The sequence below is a fragment of the Lipotes vexillifer genome, unplaced genomic scaffold (genome assembly GCF_000442215.2).
Source record: "Lipotes vexillifer unplaced genomic scaffold, Lipotes_vexillifer_v1.1 scaffold543, whole genome shotgun sequence".
Lineage (NCBI taxonomy): Eukaryota > Metazoa > Chordata > Mammalia > Artiodactyla > Lipotidae > Lipotes > Lipotes vexillifer.
This window is the reverse complement of record NW_006799055.1, coordinates 4775992-4800227: the sequence shown is the minus strand read 5'-3', so window position 1 is coordinate 4800227 and position 24236 is coordinate 4775992. Positions and strand designations below refer to the sequence as shown.

At 41.9% G+C, this 24236-nt stretch overlaps 1 protein-coding gene and 1 non-coding gene across 2 annotated transcripts in view; both read right to left on the bottom strand.

Annotated features, from left to right (window-relative positions):
* The window catches only part of MIPEP (mitochondrial intermediate peptidase), a 133463-nt gene that overhangs the window by 57130 nt on the left and 52097 nt on the right, over nucleotides 1-24236 (bottom strand). Inside the window, exons 16-17 of the mRNA XM_007471468.1 lie at nucleotides 3393-3467; nucleotides 672-791 (exon numbers count right to left, since the gene is read on the bottom strand). Of these exons, the coding sequence (XP_007471530.1) occupies nucleotides 672-791; nucleotides 3393-3467 (195 nt within the window). The remainder of the gene's footprint in view (nucleotides 1-671; nucleotides 792-3392; nucleotides 3468-24236) is intronic.
* TRNAE-UUC (transfer RNA glutamic acid (anticodon UUC)) lies at nucleotides 7399-7471 on the bottom strand. The gene has a single exon. It is a non-coding gene; the product is annotated as a tRNA-Glu (tRNA).

Sequence of the window (24236 nt, the reverse complement as noted above, 5' to 3'; positions counted from 1 at the left end):
CAGGACCCAGGGCACTCTTTCCCAGCACGCAGCTTCCTCACGGAACCTGGGCTGATGAGGACACATGGCTTCAGGGTTGGGTGGGAATCCCAACACCACCGCTCACTACCCACGTGACCCTAGACAAGACACGTAACCGGCACAAGCCCCCCATGTGCCCCTATGACGGGTAAGCATCGAATTCACAGGGTCCTTCTGAGTCAGGGTTTTTGTCAAGCAATCGGACGGAGTCTGGCACCTTGTCCTCAGCGAATGGTGGTGATGCGCCCGCTCTCCATCCCGACAGAGCACCGAAAGATGCCCGTAACGGTCCCGACACAAGCGGGTCCTCAATCAGTGCGGATTCTCTTTGCAGTGAGAGCGGCTGGGGACTGATCATCACGTTCATCTTATATCTCTGTTTTTCTCATCACAAATAAATAATGAAAAAGAACACAGACTAACTCCAAGGGCCTTTTTTCAGCTTACTTCCCTAGGAGTCTAGAAAAACCCTGCTGGCAGGAGGAAAATAAGTACATGTAAACGGACGGCTGGGGGCAGTGAGTCAGTCGGGCATTTCTAGCATTTGCCCCTCAGGAAACCTCAACATCCAGGAGAGGATTTCACACCCCACCCACCTGACACGTACACCCATTCAATGGCACACAACAGGGTCGGAACGCCAGACTTACAGTGTTTGGGACGTATGGTAAGCCATAGAACTTCTCCTGGGTGTCCCTGAGGATGTCTGTGGTCGAGCTCCTCAGGGGATGCTTCCCATGGTAGATCTGATCCAGAGCAGCATAAAAGACCTGGACGGAAGAACGCACCTATTTACTTTGGGCACCATGCTTACATCTATGATGTAGGCGACCAAAGATGTTACAAGTCTACCAGAATAATAACTGCAAGTCGCAGCTGGGCAGTCACAAGTATAAGTGTATGTGGCTTGAGATGTATTCTGTATTTCATATCACATTTAAGACCATGTTAATTATGAAAAGGAATGCTCTCAACCTCTTCATGATTAAGGATATTAAGGAATTCTGAACCCTATCTATAAGGTACTCTCTTTCTGTACAGTGTAGTAAATTAAATTTTGACCACAAAACTACACACACACACACACACACACACACACACACATACATATATGGAAATATATATATATATGGAAATATGAAAAAATTAAGTAATAACCTGTGACCCCCCTGGAGCTAGTAAATACTGTTTGGCTTCTTCCTAGAATCCTTATATAATTAAATGAGAGAAATGACAGGGTGAGAATCCTAGTTCGTTGATGAGAGGTGAAAGGCGGGGTGAAGTGAGGTGAGGAAGCAGGGGTGTTACACAGGATTCAGGGGCGGCTGTCGGAGAGTCTGAGGCCAGGACCAAGGCAGACCCCAGCCCTGCTGCCAGGGCTCAGAGGGCGAAGCTGCTGGGCGGGGTGACCCTGGCTTCAGGAGGTGACTGGTAGGGAAGGCTCACTCCCCTCCAAGGAGAGGACAGAGGCCACTGAAACATGACAGGAGAGTAAAGTGTCAGAAGGAGTTTAAACACGAACCCTGCTGCGTATTTCCAAGCTCTGAAAGCTAAATTTCGCGCAGAAAACCTCAAGTAAAGTGCTTTTTCACTGCAACATTTGACTTGTTAACATTGTTTGAGTTTTACCTGAAGCAAGTAGAAAATGTTTTATTTTAAAAGAAAAAACTGTCCAGTGATTATGTTTCCGATACATATCTTTCGGATTCAAAATAGGAATTTGTAGAGAATGTGCAGCTGTTGACTTGAAAGAAGTGAGGATTAGTTTGTATAAAAGAAAAAATTTAAATGACCTCTATAACTTCTGGCTAATTTAAATGACCTCTATAACTTCTGGTTCTAAATTATAAAGTCAAGTTTAAACCTTCGCTGGAAAAATATAGACATTTCCTAAATATTGCTTTGCTCTAACTGGCAATCTAAACATATACTAAATACAGCTCTTTCCATTCTATGTTCTGTAATGGGTAACAATATTGGGTTGGTCAAAAAGTTCGTTCGGGTTTTTCTGTAAGCTGTAACGTCGTGCAGAAAAACCCGAACGAACTTTTTGGCCACCCCAATATTTCATGCTCATTTGCCGATGAACCAAACAATTCTAAGCGATAAGCCCACCCAGGGGGTCCTGCATGCTTGGGACCAGGAACCTTACAGCTGCAGAAAAACGAGCTATTTTTAAAATAATGCACAGCAAAAAATAAATAAATAAAAGTTTAAAAGGCACAATTTAAAAACCACTGCTGATACCCGCTCAGAAATCTGCGGCAACTCCCTTCCACCCTGGGTTGTCCCCACGGCTCGGGGGACAGCTGTGTGACAGGAAAGCAGCGCGAGCGGCCCTTCGGGCGGGAACTGCCTTCCCTCCCTTCTCCTCCAGCTTCTCAAACCCCCTCGCCCTTTCTCTCCCTCTCCCTCCTTATTCTTTTTGGAGGGCAGAAGTACGGAAAGGTTGGTTTTCCTTTTCAGAAGAAAATCACTGGAACAAGTGTTGCAAAGGACGCCAGGACACGGGCTTTTAAAAGGTAGGACTCCCACGACAGATACCGGTAAATCAGAAGACTACTGCCAAGTAATGTTAACCTTTCAAATAATCCAGAAATCTTTTTGCAATTGTGTGATACAAACAGACACTAAATGATGTTAATCCATGGTTTCGTCTACAGCAGGCGCCTTTTTCACTGAAACGTGTATTCTAAGGTCCAAAAAAGCAGAGCACATTCATTACTTTCTAGGGACTGAACTTTATACACCTATAACGCAATTCAACAGTGGCTACACTTTTAAACAGATGACTGGATCATTAGAAAGTGAATACTGCCCGAGGTGAAGGACAGGTGCTCGGGCTGTGTTGACCTAACACTCGAGACCCGACGAAGAGGAAGAACTCCACAAACAATCTCAGAAATTACAAATAACCTAAACATCTGGTATCACACAGACCTGACATCCAGATGGTTTATAAAATATTTCTCGTCTTCATCTGGAAACCTGGAACACTGGCTTTGAGTTTTACTAAAACTAAGTCATTACTGTTTAAACTTCACATCTAAAAACACAAATTTAAAAAAAGATACAACGTGAACAAAAAGATATAACTTGGCTGCTGAAGTGCACCATTTAGAAGTCAGGTAAAACTTTTCCACGCTTTGATTTTCCACTGAAATTGGGAAATAACCTTATCTGACACCTACTTCCTAAGGATGGTTGGAAGACCACATGATTAGTCAAGGTCAAGTTCTCTGAACTCAGACAAAACATGTTTTGGAAGCATAATTATTATAATAAATGGGTAGCACTGGCAAGAATTTAAAGTTATACATTTATTTTGAATAATATCTGTGGAAAACTTCAGAACAAAGGCACACACCCACCTGAAGTTGCATGTCCGCTGCTGCACAAACCTTTTTAGATTCGCAAAGACGAGACACCATATTTCTGGGCAGTGACTTGAAAAACAAAACAATATGTATGTGAGTAAACTGCACTGTGTACTTTTGAGGCAGGAAAGTTAAAAATAACACCAAATGATACAATTTCATTTTGGTTTAATAATAACTTTGAAATATTTTCGAAGACAAGATAAAGGATGAATACATTCCACTGAATTTCAAAAAGTGGTAATTATCACATAGGGGTTTGTACATGAAAATACAGGATTGTAGGGAAGTCAGACATTGGCACTGTTCTTTAAAACTCTAGTTAAAACGTTAGGAAAAGTCAGTACTTTTTCTGTTCCTTTGTTAGCAATGGAAGTCCATTCAAGTGCTCTGTTGACCTTAAGAGCACATAATGACTGATGACAGGAATCAAAGGTCACAAAGTCAAGAAATAAACTCGAGTCCATGGCGCCAGCCAGTACTGGAGCCCAACAACATATCCCGACAAATAACCATGATAATAAACTGTGCCTTCTTTTATTTTCCAACCTGAAAGAATTGCAGGGCTTGGAAACTCAGTCTGATTAATGTCCCTATACAATTTAGGGCTTCCTCTCCGAGACTAATTAGGCGTAATCATATAACATCACGTATTCTCTTACAAATAAACTAATAATGTAGCTGAGAAAGTGCTGTAGCCAATCTTACTCTACTTTTTTTTTTTTTTTGGTACGCGGGCCTCTCACTGTTGTGGCCTCTCCCGTTGCGGAGCACAGGCTCCGGCCGCGCAGGCTCAGCGGCCATGGCTCACGGGCCCAGCCGCTCCGCGGCCTGTGGGATCCTCCCGGACCGGGGCACGACCCCGTGTCCCCTAGCATCGGCAGGCGGACTCTCAACCACTGCGCCACCAGGGAAGCCCTTACTCTACTTTAAAATCATTAATACTGGTATTTACTGAAGACAGCTGCCATTTTATACAATTCTATTTATAATCTAAATCAAGTTAAAAGCCCTTCTAAAGAGAAACAAATTATGTAAGAGACTTATGGCAGGTTACTGTGCACTACAGCTGTATAGACTAAACACTGGTGAGTGGCAATGTGAGCTGTGAGCTGGAAGGGGAAGCAGGCACTGCCGCGTGTGTGTGAACATGTGTGCACATGTGTATCTATATATCTATACAGGTATCTCCCCAGGGCCGAGAACAGTGCCTGGCACACAGCAGACACTCAGTGCACACCTGCAGGAGGAGTGACTACAGCAAGAATGACCCTGACTTCTGTAGCAGAAATGAAGGCTCAGACAATAAGGCCTTTTCTCTTCTCTTTCCGTTTGGCTATAAGAAAAGCAAACCAGCCCAAAATGGCAATTTTTCAAGAGTTAAAAGACACAGACTGAAGGAAGCTGCACAGTGTGACTTCTGGTGCAGGGAAAAGGCCTGGGTCTTCCTGCCATAAAACGAAAATTTCCTGCAACAGCATTTTAAAAGGTCAAGGTTCAGTGAAGTCATACACGCCAGCAGCTTGTATCAAGATGTTCAGCTTTCTTGGGCTTCCCTGGTGGCGCAGTGGTTGAGAATCTGCCTGCTAATGCAGGGAACACGGGTTCGAGCCCTGGTCTGGGAAGATCCCACATGCCACGGAGCAACTGGGCCCGTGAGCCACAACTACTGAGCCTGCGCGTCTGGAGCCTGTGCTCCGCAACAAGAGAGGCCGCGAGAGTGAGAGGCCCGCGCACCGCGATGAAGAGTGGCCCCCGCTTGCCACAACTAGAGAAAGCCCTCGCACAGAAACGAAGACCTAACACAGCCATAAATAAATAAATAAAAGCAAAACTGTCAACAAGTAAAAATAAACACAATTATAAAAAAAAAAAAAAAAAAAAAAAAGATGTTCAGCTTTCTTTAAACCTTACTTTATGTTATACCTTCTGTTGACAGGACTGCTGCTGAACGTGGGTTTTTCATGCTTCACAAAGCTTTAATGGTTTTATTTTCACATAAAAAAAATCGTACGTGTGGAAGGATTATCAACAAACAATGGAAACTCCTGGGGGCAAGCACTTTATTAGACCTGAGGGACAGAAAGAGGTGGAGATGGGGTCCCAGCAGCACTGCCCATGTGCGCAGAACCATAAACAGAACTACAACGAGCAAGAGGAAGGAAGACCCTGCACATGGGTGTGAAACCATGACCTAGAAGGGCTTGACTGAGGGAACAAGGTAGAAGTGGGACCTACAAAGTGAACAGGCGTGAAGCGGGGCTGGGGGCCGCAGGGAGAAGGGCGCTGAGCAGAGGCACGGGAGAGGGGGCCTGGGGGCTCAGCCAGGCAAGGACAGGGTGCCCACCCTCAGATCCTGCAGGAGGCCACTGGTGAGTTTTGACCAAGGAAGTCACCTGGGCCAAGTTGTGTTCTGAAAAGATTCCTCTGGCTGCAGTGTAGACACGCCGTACGAGGGGGCCAGGAGTGGGGACCAGTGACACACACACACCACCAGTGACCTCAGCCAGAGCAGAGTGGGCAGCCGGGGCATGACTGGGGCTGGAGTGCGGGGGAAAGAGACAGGCCAGTCAGGGGGCCGAGGTGGATGGGGAGCAAGGTCAGGTGGGGAGGCACAGGCCCTGAGTGGGGAGTGGAGGGGCGTCCATGGCCGTGGTCCCAGCTCTCGGTAAGGTTTACAAGCCCTGCCTGGAGACAGTGAGGAGGAAATGCCAGTACTGGGTCTAAGAACCAAACCCAACAGACCCCTTTCATCTGTAAGTAGTTTACTTTGAGGCCAGTGTCTCCCAAGATTCAAACCCATCTAGCAAAAGGGCAAACAAAGGGACAAATTTAAGGAGGCTTAATTCTTTCCTGCTCAGGTTTACAATAAAACAAAAGACGCAACGAAAAAGAGCACAGAAAGACAACTGAAAACAGTTTGCCAAAAATTACATATTCAGGACTTCCCTGGTGGCGCAGTGGTTAAGAATCCGCCTGCCAATGCAGGGGACACGGGTTCGAGCCCCGGTCCAGGAAGATCCCACATGCCTCAGAGCAACTAAGCTCGTGCACCACAGCTACTGAGCCTGCTCTCTAGAGCCCGTGAGCCACAACTACTGAGCCCGTGTGCCACAACTACTGAAACCCGTGCGCCTAGAGCCCGTGCTCCGCAACAAGAGAAGCCACTGCAACAAGAAGCCCGCGCACTGCAACGAAGAGTAGCCCCCGCTCACCACAACTAGAGAAAGCCTGCGTGCAGCAACGAAGACCCAACGCAGCCAAAAATAAATAAATAAATTTATTTTTTTAAAAAATTACATATTCAAGGGAATTCCCTGATGGTCCAGTGACTGGAACTCCACACTCCCACTGCCTGGGGCCTGGGTTTGATCCCTGGTCGGGGAATTAAGATCCCACAAAGCCGAGTGGCATGGCCAAAAAGGAAAAAAAAAACAATTACGTATTCAGAAAACCCACATGTGCTACACAGTTCTATAAAATGTTGGGGGAAATGAAGGTTACATGGGACTCCTGGATTACTTTTTGCAACTTGCTATGAGTCTACAATTATTTCAAAATAAAAAGTGCAAAAAAACCTCCCCAAACTATGTATTCAAGGCCCACTGTACATAGAGTAGTGAATACAAAGAATGTTTACCAAAAATGTAAGGGAACATTTAAGTAGACGGTAAATACTGTCCTAATAGAACGGTTCAGAGGAAAGAATTGTTAACCCATCAAATCACAGATTACATAATACATTTATATTATGTGTGGTGTAAGCAGGAAAATGGATGTTTCTTTTTTAATCTAGTTGGGTCGTTAGTCAACTGGAATTAATGCACTTCAGCTCACGGAAGGAGGTTATATATTTACTCCCTTAGAAAGTACTGCCTTCTTCAAAATTAAAAAACAATAACAAAGAGAAAGTACAACAAAATTTAAATAACATCCACACTGATCTTAAGTTCTATACAATTTTTTTTTTGGCTGCACCACACAGCTTGTGGGATCTTAGTTCCCTGACCAGGGATTGAACCTGGGTCCATGGCAGTGAAAGCGCCAAATCCTAACCACTGGACCACCAGGGAATCCCCTATATACAATTTTTTTTTTAATATACAATATTTAGAAGTTACATCTTAAACATCAAGTTAGAAACAATGTTTCCCGGTCAAGATTTTCTTCTGTGAGCATCACTTTACCAACCAGAGGCACAGCAACCAATACTGACACCAATAATTCAATCTTTGCTGTTATTCCAAAGGCGGATGTGTCCACCGAGTAGCAGATGTTTCACAGTACTGGCTCCTGAAGTCAAAGCACGGGCTCACTTCTAGTATCAATATATTGAAGAAAGACAGAATGAATACATCCAAGCCAGCAGGCAATGAGCAACCACACAGAAAAGAAAGCGCTTTAAAACACCTGAACCTCAAACAGTATTTTTTCATTATGTTAAAATGAAAATTTAACGAAGTCCAAGGCATTAGAAATAATAATGACTCTTTCACCATATAATCAGCTGTGTGTTTTACCAGCTTCTACTACGATCTTCATGATTTCCAAAGTAGGAAATACCCCTTCTACTGATCACTAAGTCTCCTGTCCCAGCCATGATGTGAAGTTGTCTGCTCCCCTTCAGATCTGGATGCTGCCGTGTTCATCAAAGAGTGAAAAGCATACAGAGCATGCTACAGATCAAGAATAACCTTCAGATTAACCAATCACAGTGAAGAACCAATCACTGAATTCTCTAAGCCACGTTTTCCTCACTTGTAAAACGTCCATGTTACAGTTTCAGAGAATAACAATTGAACAAGGTAATGTATTTTAAAAGTGTATTATGTCAGGTTTCACAGAGCAGATGCTGACTAACTGGTAGCCAGTATTGCTCACGATTATATCTGCTCTCTATGACACAATAACCATTGACTTTGACCACTTTATTTACATTTTACTGTTCTACCTACATATCCTCTAAATATGGTCTGCTTCAGATTTATAAATTCTTAGGAAACAGGAATTGTAGCTAAACAGTTCTGTCTCTGTAGCACCGAACAATCAAATTCTTAATAAGAAAATGTACTTTGCTTCCTGTTTCTATTTCTTTTCATTTATAAAACAGTCAAGTATGCTTAATGAAATACATGTCTCCTCAAATTACCCAGCTTTAGCAAAGGACACTTTCTCCACTGTGATCATCTTAAGGCTTTTAGAAGAACAATGAAATCTCGTTTCACTGTGTTACTAGTATTATCTTCCCTATTTCAACATCTGCCACAGAACTTGGTCCTTTACTCACGTTTTGAAAACATTTTCTCTCACTTTAAGCAGAGCTAGCTAGCTATCCAACAGTGAGAGTTCCTCACCTGCAGGGTCCAGTTCATATTTAGAGAAGATTAGTGCTAATGAGGAAATGTTCCTTCTGATGATGTTTTAATCAAATATATCTCACGCTATGGACCTTGCAGTTCAGACTTTTTCTCTGAGGAGCGTTCCTCTATAATCTCTGTCTTTGTTCCTCTGTTGGTAATGTGTCTTTTTTCCTCTGGCTTCCTGCGTGGTTTTCTCTTTATCTTTGGTTTCCAGCAGTTTGACTACTATGTGTCTAAGTGTATACTGTTTTCATTTATACTGCATGGGGTTCTCTAAGCCTCTTGGATTGCTGGCTTGATTTTCATCATTTTGGGCAAATTCTCAACCATTATCCCTTCACCTATTTCTCATGCCTTATTTCTCTCTTATTTGTGGAACTCCAACGACATGTATGTTACACTGTCTGATATTGTCCCAAAGTTCCTTGCATGCTCTATTTTGCCTTCCCTCCCCCTAACATTCCGCCTGCCCTTCTATTTGTGTGGACAATTTCTATCGACCTGTCTTTAAGTTCACGCTTTCCTCAGCTGTGTCAAGTGTATGGATGATCCCCTCAAAGGAATTCCTCATATATGACACCATGGCTTTATTTCCTGCATTTCCACTTGACTGTTTCTCATAGTTTCCATCTCTCTTCTCCATCTGTTCATACACGTTGTCCACCTTATCCATGATATCCTTTAACACAGTTATTTAAATCCCCATCCAAGAGTTACTTTAAAATTATCTCAGTTACTAGTTATTTTCAAGTCCCTGAGTCTGACTCTAATGGTTTCTTTGTCCTGGAGTGGGAGCCAGGGTTGTGTGCTGCTGAGTGATAATTCACTCAGCAAACATTTACTGATTGCCCATTATGGTGATGTATCAGTGAACAAAACAGATGAAAATCCCAGTTCTCAAGGGGTTTACATTCTAGGAGACTTTGTTAACTTAAAAATTACTATTGATGGAAAAAAGGACATCTTCCTTTATTTCAGTTCCTACAGGCTCAGGAATAAAGGACAGAGATTTAATGCATCACCTCCTTTAGGCCACCCAAAAGGATCAAACTGTACTAATTACAATGCTGTTTACATATGCGATATTTACTCATTTTAAGTTCATTTGCGAGTTTTCCGCGCCATACATTTAGACGGTAGCAGGTAGTCAACAGTGTGTGAAGGTTAGCTGTCACTGACATTCACACGCTTCCAGAGAGGATGAAGTGGTAAAATGCACAAACACGTTATCGCAACATATATGCTGACAACACAATACCCATCCTTCGTTCAACAAGTTCTCAGCATAAGGTGCCATTCTAGGGAACACAGGAAGAAGAAAGACAAAACGCCATCTCCTGCCCTCAAAAGACTTACAATTCTGATACCTGCTTTACACGGTGAAGTTTGTTACGTATGTTGTAGTTGTGTGACGTCAGTTTTGTAGATTTACTTTCAACTTATTTCTGTACCCCTCAAAATTCAACACTGCACACTACCACTTGATGATAAAAGTAATAACCCTTTGCAAAATCTGTTTTATTACTACTCCAACAAGTTCCCCCCAGAATTGGATTAGCAGTGATAATAAAATTTTCAGTGACTCTTGATACTAAATACAGGTATTTAATATGTAATTAGAATACAATGAATAGATGAGGAAGTTAGACACAGGGGAAATGGAGGTGAAAATACAATGAGGTCAGAATTGGGGTTAGGCACATAAAACTTAAAGTTTCATTCAACTTTCACAGCTGGGCCATGGACAGAGCAGAACTCAGTGATGTCCCTCATTCAGACTGCTCTGACTACAGGACTAGATCCTTCCACTGGAATTCCACAATCCAGAAAGTCTGAGGACTGAAAGTTTTCACCAATTTGACACAAACACATTTGATGGCAGTGCCTGCCTTGCACAAACGTGGACCTCCTTGCTCCAAACTGCCTGTGGCTGGGGCCTGAGCCCCATACGCTGCCAGCCCCTGTGATAACCAGGCCATGCTGACAATGTCCACGGCCAGCCCCAAGCCCCACAGTCTTCCCTTGCAAGGCTCCTTTTCCACAGAAAAGACAGGCAGAGTCCCACTGTGCTCTGTTTCAAGGGTCTCCTGCTATCAGTGCTGTTCTCACTGAGCCACTTCATTTCAATACAAAAGCACTTCGAGTTAGACCCTCAGCCACGCTCAGCAATTCGCAACCCTTACAAACTCAGGGCAGAGCTGTTCAGAAACAATTTTCTGAAACAGTCTGTACCCCTTTTTCAATGGGGTTGGAGAGCATTACTGCAAATTTACTTCAAAATAACACTGACTGAATGAACTTCGTACTTCAGATAATTTACACCCTTGCCTGAGTTTCTTTTATTAAAACACCTGCAGGAGGACTGGTTCAAGATGGCGGAGCAGAAGGACGTGCGCTCACTCCCTCTCGCGAGAGCAGCAGAATCACAACTCACTGCTGAACAATCATCGACAGGAAGACACTGGAACTCACCAAAAAAGATACCCCACATCCAAAGACACAGGAGAAGCCACAACGAGACGGTAGGAGGGGCACAATCACAATAAAATCAAATCCCATAAACGCTGGGTGGGTGACTCACAAACTGAGAAAACTTATACCACAGAAGTCCACCCACTGGAGTGAAGGTTCTGAGCCCCACGTCAGGCTTCCCAACCTGGGGGTCCAGCAACGGGAGGAGGAATTCCTAGAGAATCAGACTTTGAAGTCTAGTGGGCATTGACTACAGGACTTTGACAGGACTGGGGGAAAGAGACTCCACTCTTGGAGGGCACATGCAAAGCAGTGTGCACATCAGGACCCAGAGGAAGGAGCAGTGACCCCATGGGAGACTGAGCCAGACCTCCCTGCTAGTGTTGGAGGGTCTCCTGCGGAGGCGGGGGGCAGCTGTGGCTCACTGTGGGGACAAGGACACGGGGCAGCAGAAGTTCTGGGAAGCACTCCTTGGCGTGAGCCCTCCCAGAGTCCACCATTAGCCCCACCAAAGAGTCTGTAGCCTCCAGTGCTGGGCTGCCTCAGGCCAAACAACCACAGGGAGGGAACTCAGCTCCACCCATCAGCAGACAAGCGAACTGAAGTTTTACTGAGCCCTGCCCACCTGAGCAACACCCAGCTCTACCCACCACCGGTCCCTCCCATCAGGAAACTTGCACAAGCCTCTTAGATAGCCTCATCCACCAGAGGACAGACAGCAGAAGCAAGAAGAACTACAATCCTGAAGCCTGTGGAACAAAAACCACATTCACAGAAAGACAGACAAGATGAAAAGGCAGACGGCTATGTACCAGATGAAGGAACGAGATAAACCCCCAGAAAAACAACTAAATGAAGTGAAGATAGGCAACCTTCCAGGAAAAGAATTCAGAATAATGATAGTGAAGATGATCCAGGACCTCGGAAAAAGAATGGAGGCAAAGATGGAGAAGATGCAAGAAATGTTTAACAAAGACCTGGAAGAATTAAAGAACAAACAGAGATGAACAATACAATAACTGAAATGAAAACTACACTAGAAAGGGCTTCCCTGGTGGCACAGTGGTTGAGAGTCCGCCTGCCAACACAGGGGACGTGGGTTCGTGCTTCAGTCCGGGAGGATCCCACATGCCGTGGAGCAGCTGGGCCCGTGAGCCATGGCCGCTGAGCCTGTGTGTCCGGAGCCTGTGCTCCACGATGGGAGAAGCCACAGCAGTAGGGGGCCCGCATACAGCCAAAAAAAAAAAAAAAAAAAAACACTAGGAGGAATCAAGAGCAGAATAACTGAGGCAGAACAACAGATAAGTGACCTGGAAGATAGAATAGTGGAATTCACTGCCACAGAACAAAATAAAGAAAAAAGAATGAAAAGAAATGAAGACATCCTAAGAGACCTCTGGGAAACATTAAATGCAACAACATTTGCATTATAGGGGTCCCAGAAGGAGAAGAGAGAGAGACAGGACCCGAGGAATATTTGAAGAGATTATAGTCGAAAACTTCCCTAACACGGGAAAGGAAAGAGCCACCCAAGTCCAGGAAGCGCAGAGAGTCCCAAACAGGATAAACCAAAGGAGAAACACGCCAAGACACATAGTAATCAAATTGACAAAAATTAAAGACAAAGAAAAATTATTGAAAGCAGCAAGGGAAAAATGACAAATAATATACAAGGGAACTCCCATAAGGTTAACAGCTGATTTCTCAGCAGAAACTCTACAAGCCAGAAGGGAGTGGCATGACATACTTAAAGTGATGAAAGGGAAGAACCTACAACCAAGATTACTCTACCTGGCAAGGATTTCATTCCGCTTCAATGGAGAAATTGAAAGCTTTACAGACAAGCAAAAGCTAAGAGAATTCAGCACCAACAAACCAGCTCTACAACAAATGCTAAAGGAACTTCTCTAAGTGGGAAACACAAGAGAAGAAAAGGACCTACAAAAACAAACCCAAAACAATTAAGAAAATGGTCATAGGAACATACATATTGATAATTGCCTTAAATGTGAATGGATTAAATGCTCCAACCAAAAGACACGGGCTTGCTGAATGGATACAAAAACAAGACCCATATATATGCTGTCCACAAGAGACCCACTTCAGACCTAGGGACACATACAGACTGAAAGCGAGGGGATGGAAAAAGATATTCCATGCAAATGGAAATCAAAAGAAAGCGGGAAGAGCAATACTCGTATCAGATAAAACAGACTTTAAAATAAAGAATGTTACAAGAGACAAGGAGGGACACTACATAATGATCAAGGGATCAATCCAAGAAGAAGATGTAACTATTATAAATACATATGCACCCAACATAAGAGCACCTCAATAGATAAGGCAACTCCTAACAGCTATAAAAGAGGAAATCGACAGTACAACACAATAGTGGGGGATTTTAACATCTCACTTACACCAATGGACAGATCATCCAAACAGAAAATTAATAAGGAAACACAAGCTTTAAATGACACAATAGACCAGATAGATTTAATTGATATTTATAGGACATTCCATCCAAAAACACCAGATTATACTTTTTTCTCAAGTGCACACGGAACACCCTCCAGGACAGACCACATCTTGGATCACAAATCAAGCCTCAGTAAGTTTGAGAAAATTGAAATCATATCAAGCATCTTTTCTGACCACAACTCTATGAGATTAGAAATCAATTACAGGGAAAAAACATAAAAAACACAAACATATGGAGGCTAAACAATACGTTACTAAATAACCAAGAGATCCCTGAAGAAATGAAAGAGGAAATCAAAAAATACCTAGAGAAAACGACAATGAAAACACGACAACCCAAAACCTATGGGATGCAGCAAAAGCAGTTCTAAGAGGGAAGTTTACAGCAGTACAATCGTACCTCAAGAAACAGAAAAATCTCAAATAAACAATCTAACCTTACACCTAAAGGAACTAGAGAAAGAAGAACAAACAAAACCCAAAGTTAGTAGAAGGAAAGAAATCATAAAGATCAGAGCAGACATAAATGAAATAGAAACAAAGAAAACAACAGCAAAGATCAATAAAACTAAAAGCTGGTTCTTTGAGAAGATAAACAAAATTGATAAACCATTAGCCAGACTCAACAAGAAAAAGAGGGAGAGGACTCAAATCAATAAAATTAGAAATGAAAAAGGAGAAGTTACAACAGACACTGCAGGGATACAAAGAATCCTAAGAGACTACTACAAGCGACACTGCCAATAAAATGGACAACCTGGAAGAAATGGACAAATTCTTAGAAAGGTATAAACTTCCGACACTGAACCAGGAAGAAATAGAAAATATGAACAGACAAATCACAAGTAATGAAATGGAAACTGTGATTAAAAATCTTCCAACAAACAAAAAGTCCAGGACCAGATGGCTTTACAGGTGAATTCTATCAAACATTTAGAGATGAGCTAACACCCATCCTTCTCAAACTCTTCCAAAAAACTGCAGAGGAAGAAACACTCCCAAAACCAGATACCCAAACCAGAGAAAGATACTACAAAAAAAAAGAAAATTACAGACCAATATCACTCATGAATATAGATGCAAAAATCCTCAACAAAATACTAACAAACAGGATCCAACAACACATTAAAAGGATCATACCCCATGATCAAGTGGGATTTATCCCAGGGATGCAAAGATTCTTCAATATATGCAAATCAATCAATGAGATACACTGTATTAACAAATTGAATAAAAACCATATGATCATCTCAATAGATGCAAAAAAAGCTTTCGACAAAATTCAACACCCATTTATGATAAAAACTCTCCAGAAAGTGGGCATAGAGGGAACCTACCTCAACATAATAAAGGCCATATACGACAAAGCCGCAGCAAACATCATTCTCAATGGTGAAAAACTGAAAGCATTTCCTCTAAGATCAGGAACAAGACAAGGATGTCTACTCTCGCCACTCTTATTCAACATAGTTTTGGAAGTTTTAGCCACAGCAATCACAAAGAAAAGGAAATAAAAGGAATCCAAATCGGAAAAGAAGAAGTGAAGCTGTCACTGTTTGCAGATGACATGATGCTATACATAGAGAATCCTAAAGACGCCACCAGAAAACCACTTAGAGCTAATCAATGAATTTGGTAAAGCTGCAGGATACAAAATTAAAGCACAGAAATCTCTTGCATTCCTATACACTAATGATGAAAAATCTGAAAGAGAAATTAAGGAAACACTCCCATTTACCACGGCAGCGAAAAGAATAAAACACCTAGGAATAAACCTACCTAGGGAGACAAAAGATCTGTATGCAGAAAACTATAAGACACTGATGAAAGAAATTAAAGATGACACAAACAGATGGAGAGATATACCATGTTTTTGGACTGGAAGAATCTCAATACTGTGAAAATGACTATACTACCCAAAGCAATCTACAGATTCAATGCAATCCCTATCATATTACCAATGGCGTTTTTTACACAACTAGAACAAAAAATCTTAAAATTTGTATGGAGACACAAAAGACCCTGAATAGCCAAAACGGTCTTGAGGGAAAAAAACGGAGCTGGAGGAATCAGACTCCCTGACTTCAGACCATACTACAAAGCTACAGTAATCAACTGGCACAAAAACAGAAATATAGATCAATGGAACAGGACAGAAAGCCCAGAGATCAACCCACGCACCTATGGTCAACTAATCTATGACAAAGGAGGCAAGGATATACAATGGAGAAAAGACAGTCTCTTCAATAAGTGGTGCTGGGAAAACTGGACAGCTACATGTAAAAGAATGAAATTAGAACACTACCTAACACCATACACAAAAATAAACTCAAAATGGATTAGAGACCTGAATGTAAGACTGGACACTATAAAACTCTTAAAGGAAAACATAGGAAGAACACTCCTTGACATAAATCTCACAGCAAGATCTTTTTTGATCCATCTCCTAGAGGAATGGAAATAAAAACAAAAATAAACAAAGGGGACCTAATGAAACTTAAAAGCTTTTGCAAAGCAAAGGAAACAACAAACAAGATGAAAGGACAATCCTCAGAATGGGAGAAAATATTTGCAAACAAATCAACGAACAAAGGATTAATCTCCAAAATATATAAACAGCTCATGCAGCTCAATATTAAAAAAAACAAACAACCCAACCCCAAAATGGGCAGAAGACCTAAATAGACATTTCTCCAAAGAAGACATACAGATGGCCAAGAAGCACATGAAAAGCTGCTCAACATCACTAATTATTAGAGAAATGCAAATCAAAACTACAATGAGGTATCACCTCACACCAGTTAGAATGGGCATCATCAGAAAATCTACAAACAACAAATGCTGGAGAGGGTGTGGAGAAAAGGGAACCCTCTTGCACTGTTGGTGGGAATGTAAATTGATACAGCCACTATGGAGAACAGTATGGAGGTTCCTTAAAAAACTAAAAATAGAATTACCATATGACCCAGCAATCCCACTACTGGGCATATACCCAGAGAAAACCATAATTCAAAAAGACACATGCACCCCAATGTTCATTGCAGCACTATTTACAATAGCCAGGTCATGGAAGCAACCTAAATGCCCATCGACAGACGAATGGATAAAGAAGATGTGGTACATATATACAATGGAATATTACTCAGCCATAAAAAGGAACGAAATTGGGTCATTTGTAGAGACGTGGATGGATCTAGAGACTGTCATACAGAGTGAAGTAAGTCAGAAAGAGAAAAACAAATATTGTATATTAACGCATATATGTGGAACCTAGAAAAATGGTACAGATGAACCGGTTTGCAGGGCAGAAATTGAGACACAGACGTAGAGAACAAATGTATGGACACCAAGGGGGGAAAGTGGCGGGGGGGTGGTGGGATGAATTGGGAGACTGGGATTGACATACATATATATACATATATAATATGTATAAAATGGATAACTAATAAAGACCAGTTGTTTAAAAATAAAATAAAATAAAATTCAAAAAAAACAACCACACCTGCAGTTTTTGTCTCTGTAGCGGCCCACAAGGCATGATCAGCCCAGGGCTGAAGCCGGCCCTGCCTCTCTCTGGGAGGGACAGAGGAAGCCCAGCAGGCCAGGGAGCAGGGAGGCCCACTGCGCTCCCTTTATGAAGCACCCACTGTGTGCACGGCACCCTACCCTGCAGCCAGGTACACTACAACGGACCCTTGATCCTTCTGCCAGGACCCAGAAAAGGGATGTACGTCAAAATTAATCACATGGGGAAATGCCCTACATGCCACAAAAGAGGTACAGGTGAAGCTACGCAGGAATTCAGATGACAGCAAGTACTTAAATGACTGAAAGGCAATTACCTTCTCAATTAATTATGCCTATTGTCTTACTGTAGAGGAGGTTATTTCTATTTCAAAGATGTATTTTAGCTATAAAATGCAGAAAGACACTGTAGGTTTTCCCCCAGTGAGAAACAGAAAAATGGCAGAATTATTATTTCTACAATTAGAACACAATATGCCAACAGTTAACTATGGTGACCTAATTTGTTCTAATTTATTTTAATAATTCAATATGAATTTTTCCACAATTATCTTTGTTCCTTATTTAAAAGCAAAAATGCTGTGTTGAGCTCTGAAGAATTGAGATCTGGCTTTGTGTGACTATGACAATGACAGCGCAGCCTGTCACCAGTAAATGCCAAGGCTCGGCGTCAACACCAAAGACCCCAAGGATCTGCTGGGTGTTGAGTTCCTATTTCTAGCATTTAGTTAATGTCTTCCTCCAAATCCACTGATGCATCCATGTCTCGAATGTAAATTTCTGGAGCCCCAACCAGACTCTGAGGCGCAGTCAGCTGTCATGGTGTGATCTGGAAGCTTCTTGGAAATACATCGTCTCGGGCCGCTCCATGCCCACCGAGTTAGAATCTGCATTTCAACCAGATCCCAGATGATTTCATGCATATTGAAGTTTGAGATGCCCTGACTCAGAAAAACATAATCATCACAATGATTTGAAAAACAAAGGCGAGCAAAATGAAATTGTCCTAATCTTTTGAGCGAAGGAACTGGCTATAGGAAGACGGCACAGAGGCGGCTGCCGAAGCTGCAGGCTGGCATTTTCTGAGGCTGCTCAATTGCTTTCTGACAGCAGGTGAGGCTCTGGGCATCCTGCTTTCTCATTTGTAAGATGAGAATTAAAAAAAAAAAAAAAAAAAAAAAAAAAACTGCAAAAATTTACTGTGACAATTTGGTGAGGTAATAGCTATTCAATCAACTTGTGCAAAGTACTGACTGACTGGAAGAAACTGAAGTCCCTGCGGGTAGCTCAGGTGTCTTTCTAAACACTGCCAAAGGGTAGCCATGTGTACAGGTGGGCCTGGTGGCTTCAGGTCAGGGTACTGTCATGTGAGACGGAGAATGGCCCCATCTCCCTTCTTCACAGTGTTCAGGCCTGGAGGACAGATCACACAGCTGCCCCTGTGCAGCGAACCTTCCCCAGAACTTCCTGACTGTGCCCCGCCTCACAAGGAAGGGCGTGGTTCACTGTATTCTCGGGGTAAACACAGCTGCACCGTCTGCTGACCACACATGGGAACATAAATATTATAATACTAATAGATTGCCTATTATATTCAGAAAGCACAACATTTTTGGTAAGGTTTCTGAAATACTGTCAAAAGTGCAAATGTGTTAGCAAACTTGGCATTACTTGAATTCTCTGAATGTTTCCCTGTGTGCTTAACTTGTACACACGAAACCTCATAAATCTGTCAGAAATCTTCGCTCACTTGACAACTCACCAGTCTGCATTAAATAGCGTCACATTAAAAGTTTTGGCATAGGGCTTCCCTGGTGGTGCAGTGGTTAAGAGTCCACCTGCTAATGCAGGGGACACGGGTTCGAGCCCTGGTCCGGGAAGATCCCACATGCCGCGGAGCAACTAAGCTCGTGCGCCACAACTACTGAGGCTGCGCTCTAGAGCCCACGAGCCACAACTACTGAGCCTGCGTGCCTAGAGCCCATTGCTCTGCAATGAGAAGCCCGCACACCGCAGCAAAGAGTAGCCCCCACTAGCCGCAACTAGAGAAAAGCCCGGGTGCAGCAACAAAGACCCAGTCCAGATTAAAAAAAAAAACTAAATAAATAAATCAAAAAACACCATTCACTAAAAAAAGAAAAGTTTTGGCATCAAATTCTTACAGAGCCAAGGCACTGCAATAAAATATCTGGCTTATTTATGAGCATTTAGACAATGTATTACGGTAGAACCTGCACAAATATTCAAAATTAAGACACATCCTCTGGTACAAATCCTTGTTTTCCTACCACCGAAATCCCCTGGGAACGTGCTGGCTCTAAAGACACAAACTTGTTGAGACACGGTCCCCTCAAACAAGAAAAAGCTTCAGAGGCAGCAGGCCAAGCACCGAAGCCATCCAGCCCACGAGTCAGCAGCTTCGATTCGCAGCTTGATCCCAGCACCCTGAGCCCTCGACCTCGGCCCATGTCTACGGCGGGGAAACCACTGGATTTGGCGTGTCTCAAGCTGCCTGCTCTGCTGTCAGTCAATAATCCGAAGGCACATCATCAATACAATGAAAATGCTGCCAGACCCTAAGAGGCGAAGTCTCAGCTCTAAACCCAGAGCAAATAGCATCACTTCCTTCTTACCTATTAGTGGTTTAGTGTTTTCTTATGAACTAAGATGGCATGAAAGAACCTTTGGAAATGCTTGCATAGTATCACAGACTCACCTGACGGGCGGCATAGAGAAAGTCGTACAGGGCTCAACGTGAAACACTGTAATGTGTAACAGAGTCTAACTTGTATTTTTTTCCTAAAAAAAACCTGCAGTCCTACCTTGTTTACAGTTGGCGTATATTATTAAATTTGACTGACTAGAATTTTTGATGTGAGTATGGAGCTATTAGTTTTTAGTTTCTAACTTTAAAATTTTTATTTTATGTAAAAGAGCAGAGAAGTCTCAGAAAGTTCCGAGACTGATCTAGGCCACCTGCACCGGCAGTGGGGCTGGGGTCAGACCTGTCTCTGCTCTCTGGTTCAATGGTCTTGTCTAGACATAAATGAGAAGCATTAAAGCCGAAAATAAGAAACGTTTCAAAACAACTTAAACTTGCCCAAAGGAATCTAGTTCTAGTTGCACTATAATTTTTACCTTCAAGCCTTATTCATATCTCCTGGGAGGATGACAGGAGAAGATTTATTACAAGGCTGTACGTCTCCTTGGAAATACATCTTAAGCAATTTTAGCCTTGGGCTAACTCTCACAAATGAAGGCAACAAGCTAAATCTTATAATGACGCAACACACAACAGTTCTAAAATGAAAGCACTAGAACTGTGCTAAAAATAACACTTACTATGGAAATGGGCCTGTTTTTTTTGTGAGACGTATAAGAAGTATAAGCTATTTCCTACGATATTAAGGGATTTTTAACTAGGAAAAACTGGAAAAAGAAAACACTCACAATGTTATAATACTGATTTGAGTACTACTGTGTGATCCCTGAAAAATTACTTAACCTGTCTGAGCTTCAGTTTCTACAAAGTGTGGATAACTATGTACCTACTTCATACACTGCTGGACAGATTAAATAAGAAAAAGAAACATGAAATAATAAATGTTAATTTCTATTATTTATTGCTTGATAAGTATTTTGTGAGAAACATAACTAGAACAACAAACATTTCAGTGTAGTGGCTAATGGACAAAATTATGCAAAAAAATTTAGGTTCTCTTGAAAGTCAATTGACTATATCTCTGGTGATCAGTAATGCAGCTGGGGGTTACAAAATTACCAGAAAAAAGAAGAATAAACTTGAAGACAAGAAGCATTATGAAGATTAAAAGGCTAACACCCGAGGAAGGAAGGAACAGCTCAACTCTATACTTTTATGCACCTAACAAAATATTCTCAAAATAGAGCAAAAAGCAATGAAATTACTTATAGGGCATTGAAATTACTCTGTATGACACCATAATGATGGATACATGTCATTCTACATTTGCCCAAACCCACAGAACGTACGGTCCCACAAGTGAACCCCATGTGAACTGTGGACATGTCAGTGGAGGTTCACCAGCTGTTACAGATGCAGCCTCCGGTGAGGATGCTGATGGCAGGGGAGGCTGTGCATGAGTCAGCGCAGGGGGTCTACAGGAAATCTCTACACTTTCCCCTCGATTTTGCTGCCAACCTAAAACTGCTTTAAATAAATAAAGTCTTAATAATTTTTAAAAAGAGACAAAACTAAGGGGAAAAAATGATACATCCAGCATCCTAGTAGAAGCCTTACATCTCTCAATTTTTGCTAGGTCATAAAAGTTAGTCATCTATCAAAGATTTAAACAACACAATTAAAAGGCTAACTTAACAGAAGGGTTTGAAACCCCAAGCCCAACAATTAGAAAATATACAACGTGCGCAAGCACAAACAGAACATTTCCAAACACTGATGACACACTAGGCCATAAAATAAATATCAACAAAATGCAAAATCAATACCAGTCGGACTAATTAATTAGATATCAATAACAAAAAGATAAACAACTCCTCTACAAAGGTCTAAAAATTGTAAACTACACTTCAAAAAAGCTCGTTAGTCAAAGAGGAAATTACAATGGAAATTAGCAACATTAGAAACGTCTTGTATTAAAATCATAGCACCAGCTAAAGCACTGCGTCACACAGTTTAAAATTTATAGCATTAAAATGTAAATGCACATGTTAGATAAAACCGAAACTCAATTAACTACGTGTCCACCTTAAGAAACTGGGGGAAAAAATTGAGGGAGAGAATAATCATAAAGACAGGAACTAATGAACTAAAGACAGGAACTAATGAACTAAAACAAACAAAACAGGGAGGATAAACAAAGTTTGCATTAGTTCTTTGTAAATACTACTGATACTTATCCTCTCTGCCAAGATTAATAGAGAAAAAAATGAGAGAAGAATATTAGGGATGAAAAGGACGTAAGAAGCATGGATGTGGCGGGACTTACAGCATGAAAGAATGCTATAAATAACTTCATGCCAATAAACTTGAAAACTTGGGTTAAATGGCTACATTTCTCAAAAATTACAAGTTAGCAAAGCTTACTTAAGAAGAAAAGAAGGCCAAAGACTCCTGTGACTATTAAGGAAATCAGCCATTTAAAAAATCTTCCCACAGAGAAAATGACAGACCCTGAATCGTTTCATGGCTGAATTCTGACAAAGTTTCAAGAAACCGATTATTACAATTTCATAAAAGTGCTTGTAAGGAAAAGAAGGAGCTCTCAGCAACTCATTTTATGAAATGGGATATATACTTAATACCAGCACCAGCAAGAGAGAGAGGACCAAGAAAAGCACGAGCGCATCTCCCTCATAAACACAGATACAAGAAACCCTCCACACACAAAATATTAGCAAACTGAAGCCAGCACTGTATTAAAAAAATAACATTAAGTTAGGACCAAAGTCATTCAACCCTGGCACGCAAAGGTTGCTTATCATTAATATCAACATTCACGACATCACCAGATAAATGGAAAAGAACCACCCAATCACCTCAAAAGATGCAGAAAAAGTCTGATAAAATGCAGTAACTGTTAGTGATTAAAAAGAAAAAATAAAACCTTAGTTAACTGGGAATAGGAAGGAATTGCCTTTTCCTGTTATCTCCACTACACCTACGACAACACCCAGCTTGCTTTATGGTAAAACATTAGAAACATTTCCTTTAAAAATTAGGACAGGGCTTCCCTGGTGGCGCAGTGCTTGAGAGTCCGCCTGCCGATGCAGGAGACGCGGGTTCGTGCCCCGTTTCGGGAAGATCCCACATGCCGCGGAGCGGCTGGGCCCGTGAGCCATGGCCACTGAGCCTGCGCGTCCGGAGCCTGTGCTCCGCAAATGGGAGAGGCCACAACAGTGAGAGGCCCGCATAACGCAAGAAAAAAAAAAAAAAAAAAAAAAATTAGGACAAAGGCAAATGGTGCTCATATTACAACTTCTATTCCACGTCACTCCTGTACTGGAGGGTCCTGTAACTCGAGGGGGACAGAATAAAGACATAAAAGACCTATGAATGGGAAAGGAAAAATATAGCTTATTATTTGCAGCAAGAGTAACTGTTTGGTTAAAAAACTTTAAAAATTCCACAGACAAGTTATTAGAATTAATAAGAAAGTTTAGCAAAGTTGCTAAAAATAAGATATATCCAATAAAGGATAAGCTGCACATTTAAACACCAGCAACAAACAAGTAGAAACATACTTTTTTAAAATATACATTTATAAAGCTATCAAAAAGGTGGGGCATCCAGGACTAAATCTAATAAAAGTTAAGCAAGACTCTTTGGAAGGAAGTTTGAAAACACTTTAAAAGGCTTCTTAAAAGACCAAAGGAGGGCTTCCCTGGTGGCGCAGTGGTTGAGAATCTGCCTGCTAATGCAGGGGACGCGGGTTCGAGCCCTGGTCTGGGAGGATCCCACGTGCCGCGGAGCAACTGGGCCCGTGAGCCACAACTACTGAGCCTGCGCGTCTGGAGCCTGTGCTCCGCAACAAGAGAGGCCACGACAGTGAGAGGCCCGCGCACCGCAATGAAGAGTGGCCCCCGCTTGCCGCAACTAGAGAAAGCCCTCGCACAGAAATGAAGACCCAACACAGCCAAAATAAATAAGTAAACTAATAAATTCCTACCCCCAACATCTTCAAAAAAAAAAAAAAAACCTACAGCTACTCTAACAACTTCTCCATACTCTCTTCAACCTCACCACCCAAACATTCCCAGCATTACTTTCCCCTGGAGTCTGAGATTTAAAAAAAAAAAAAAAAAAGACCGAAGGAAGGGAGAGGTGTGTCACAATCGTGGCCTGGAAGCCTCAATATTCAAATATCAGTTCTCCCTAAACTGACCTACAGATTTAATGTAACCCCAACCAAACTCTTACCATAGTTTTTTTTTTCAAGAAAATGGGTAAGTTGACTTTAAAATGTGTAAGAAAAAAGACAAAGGACCAAGAGTTGACAAGAAA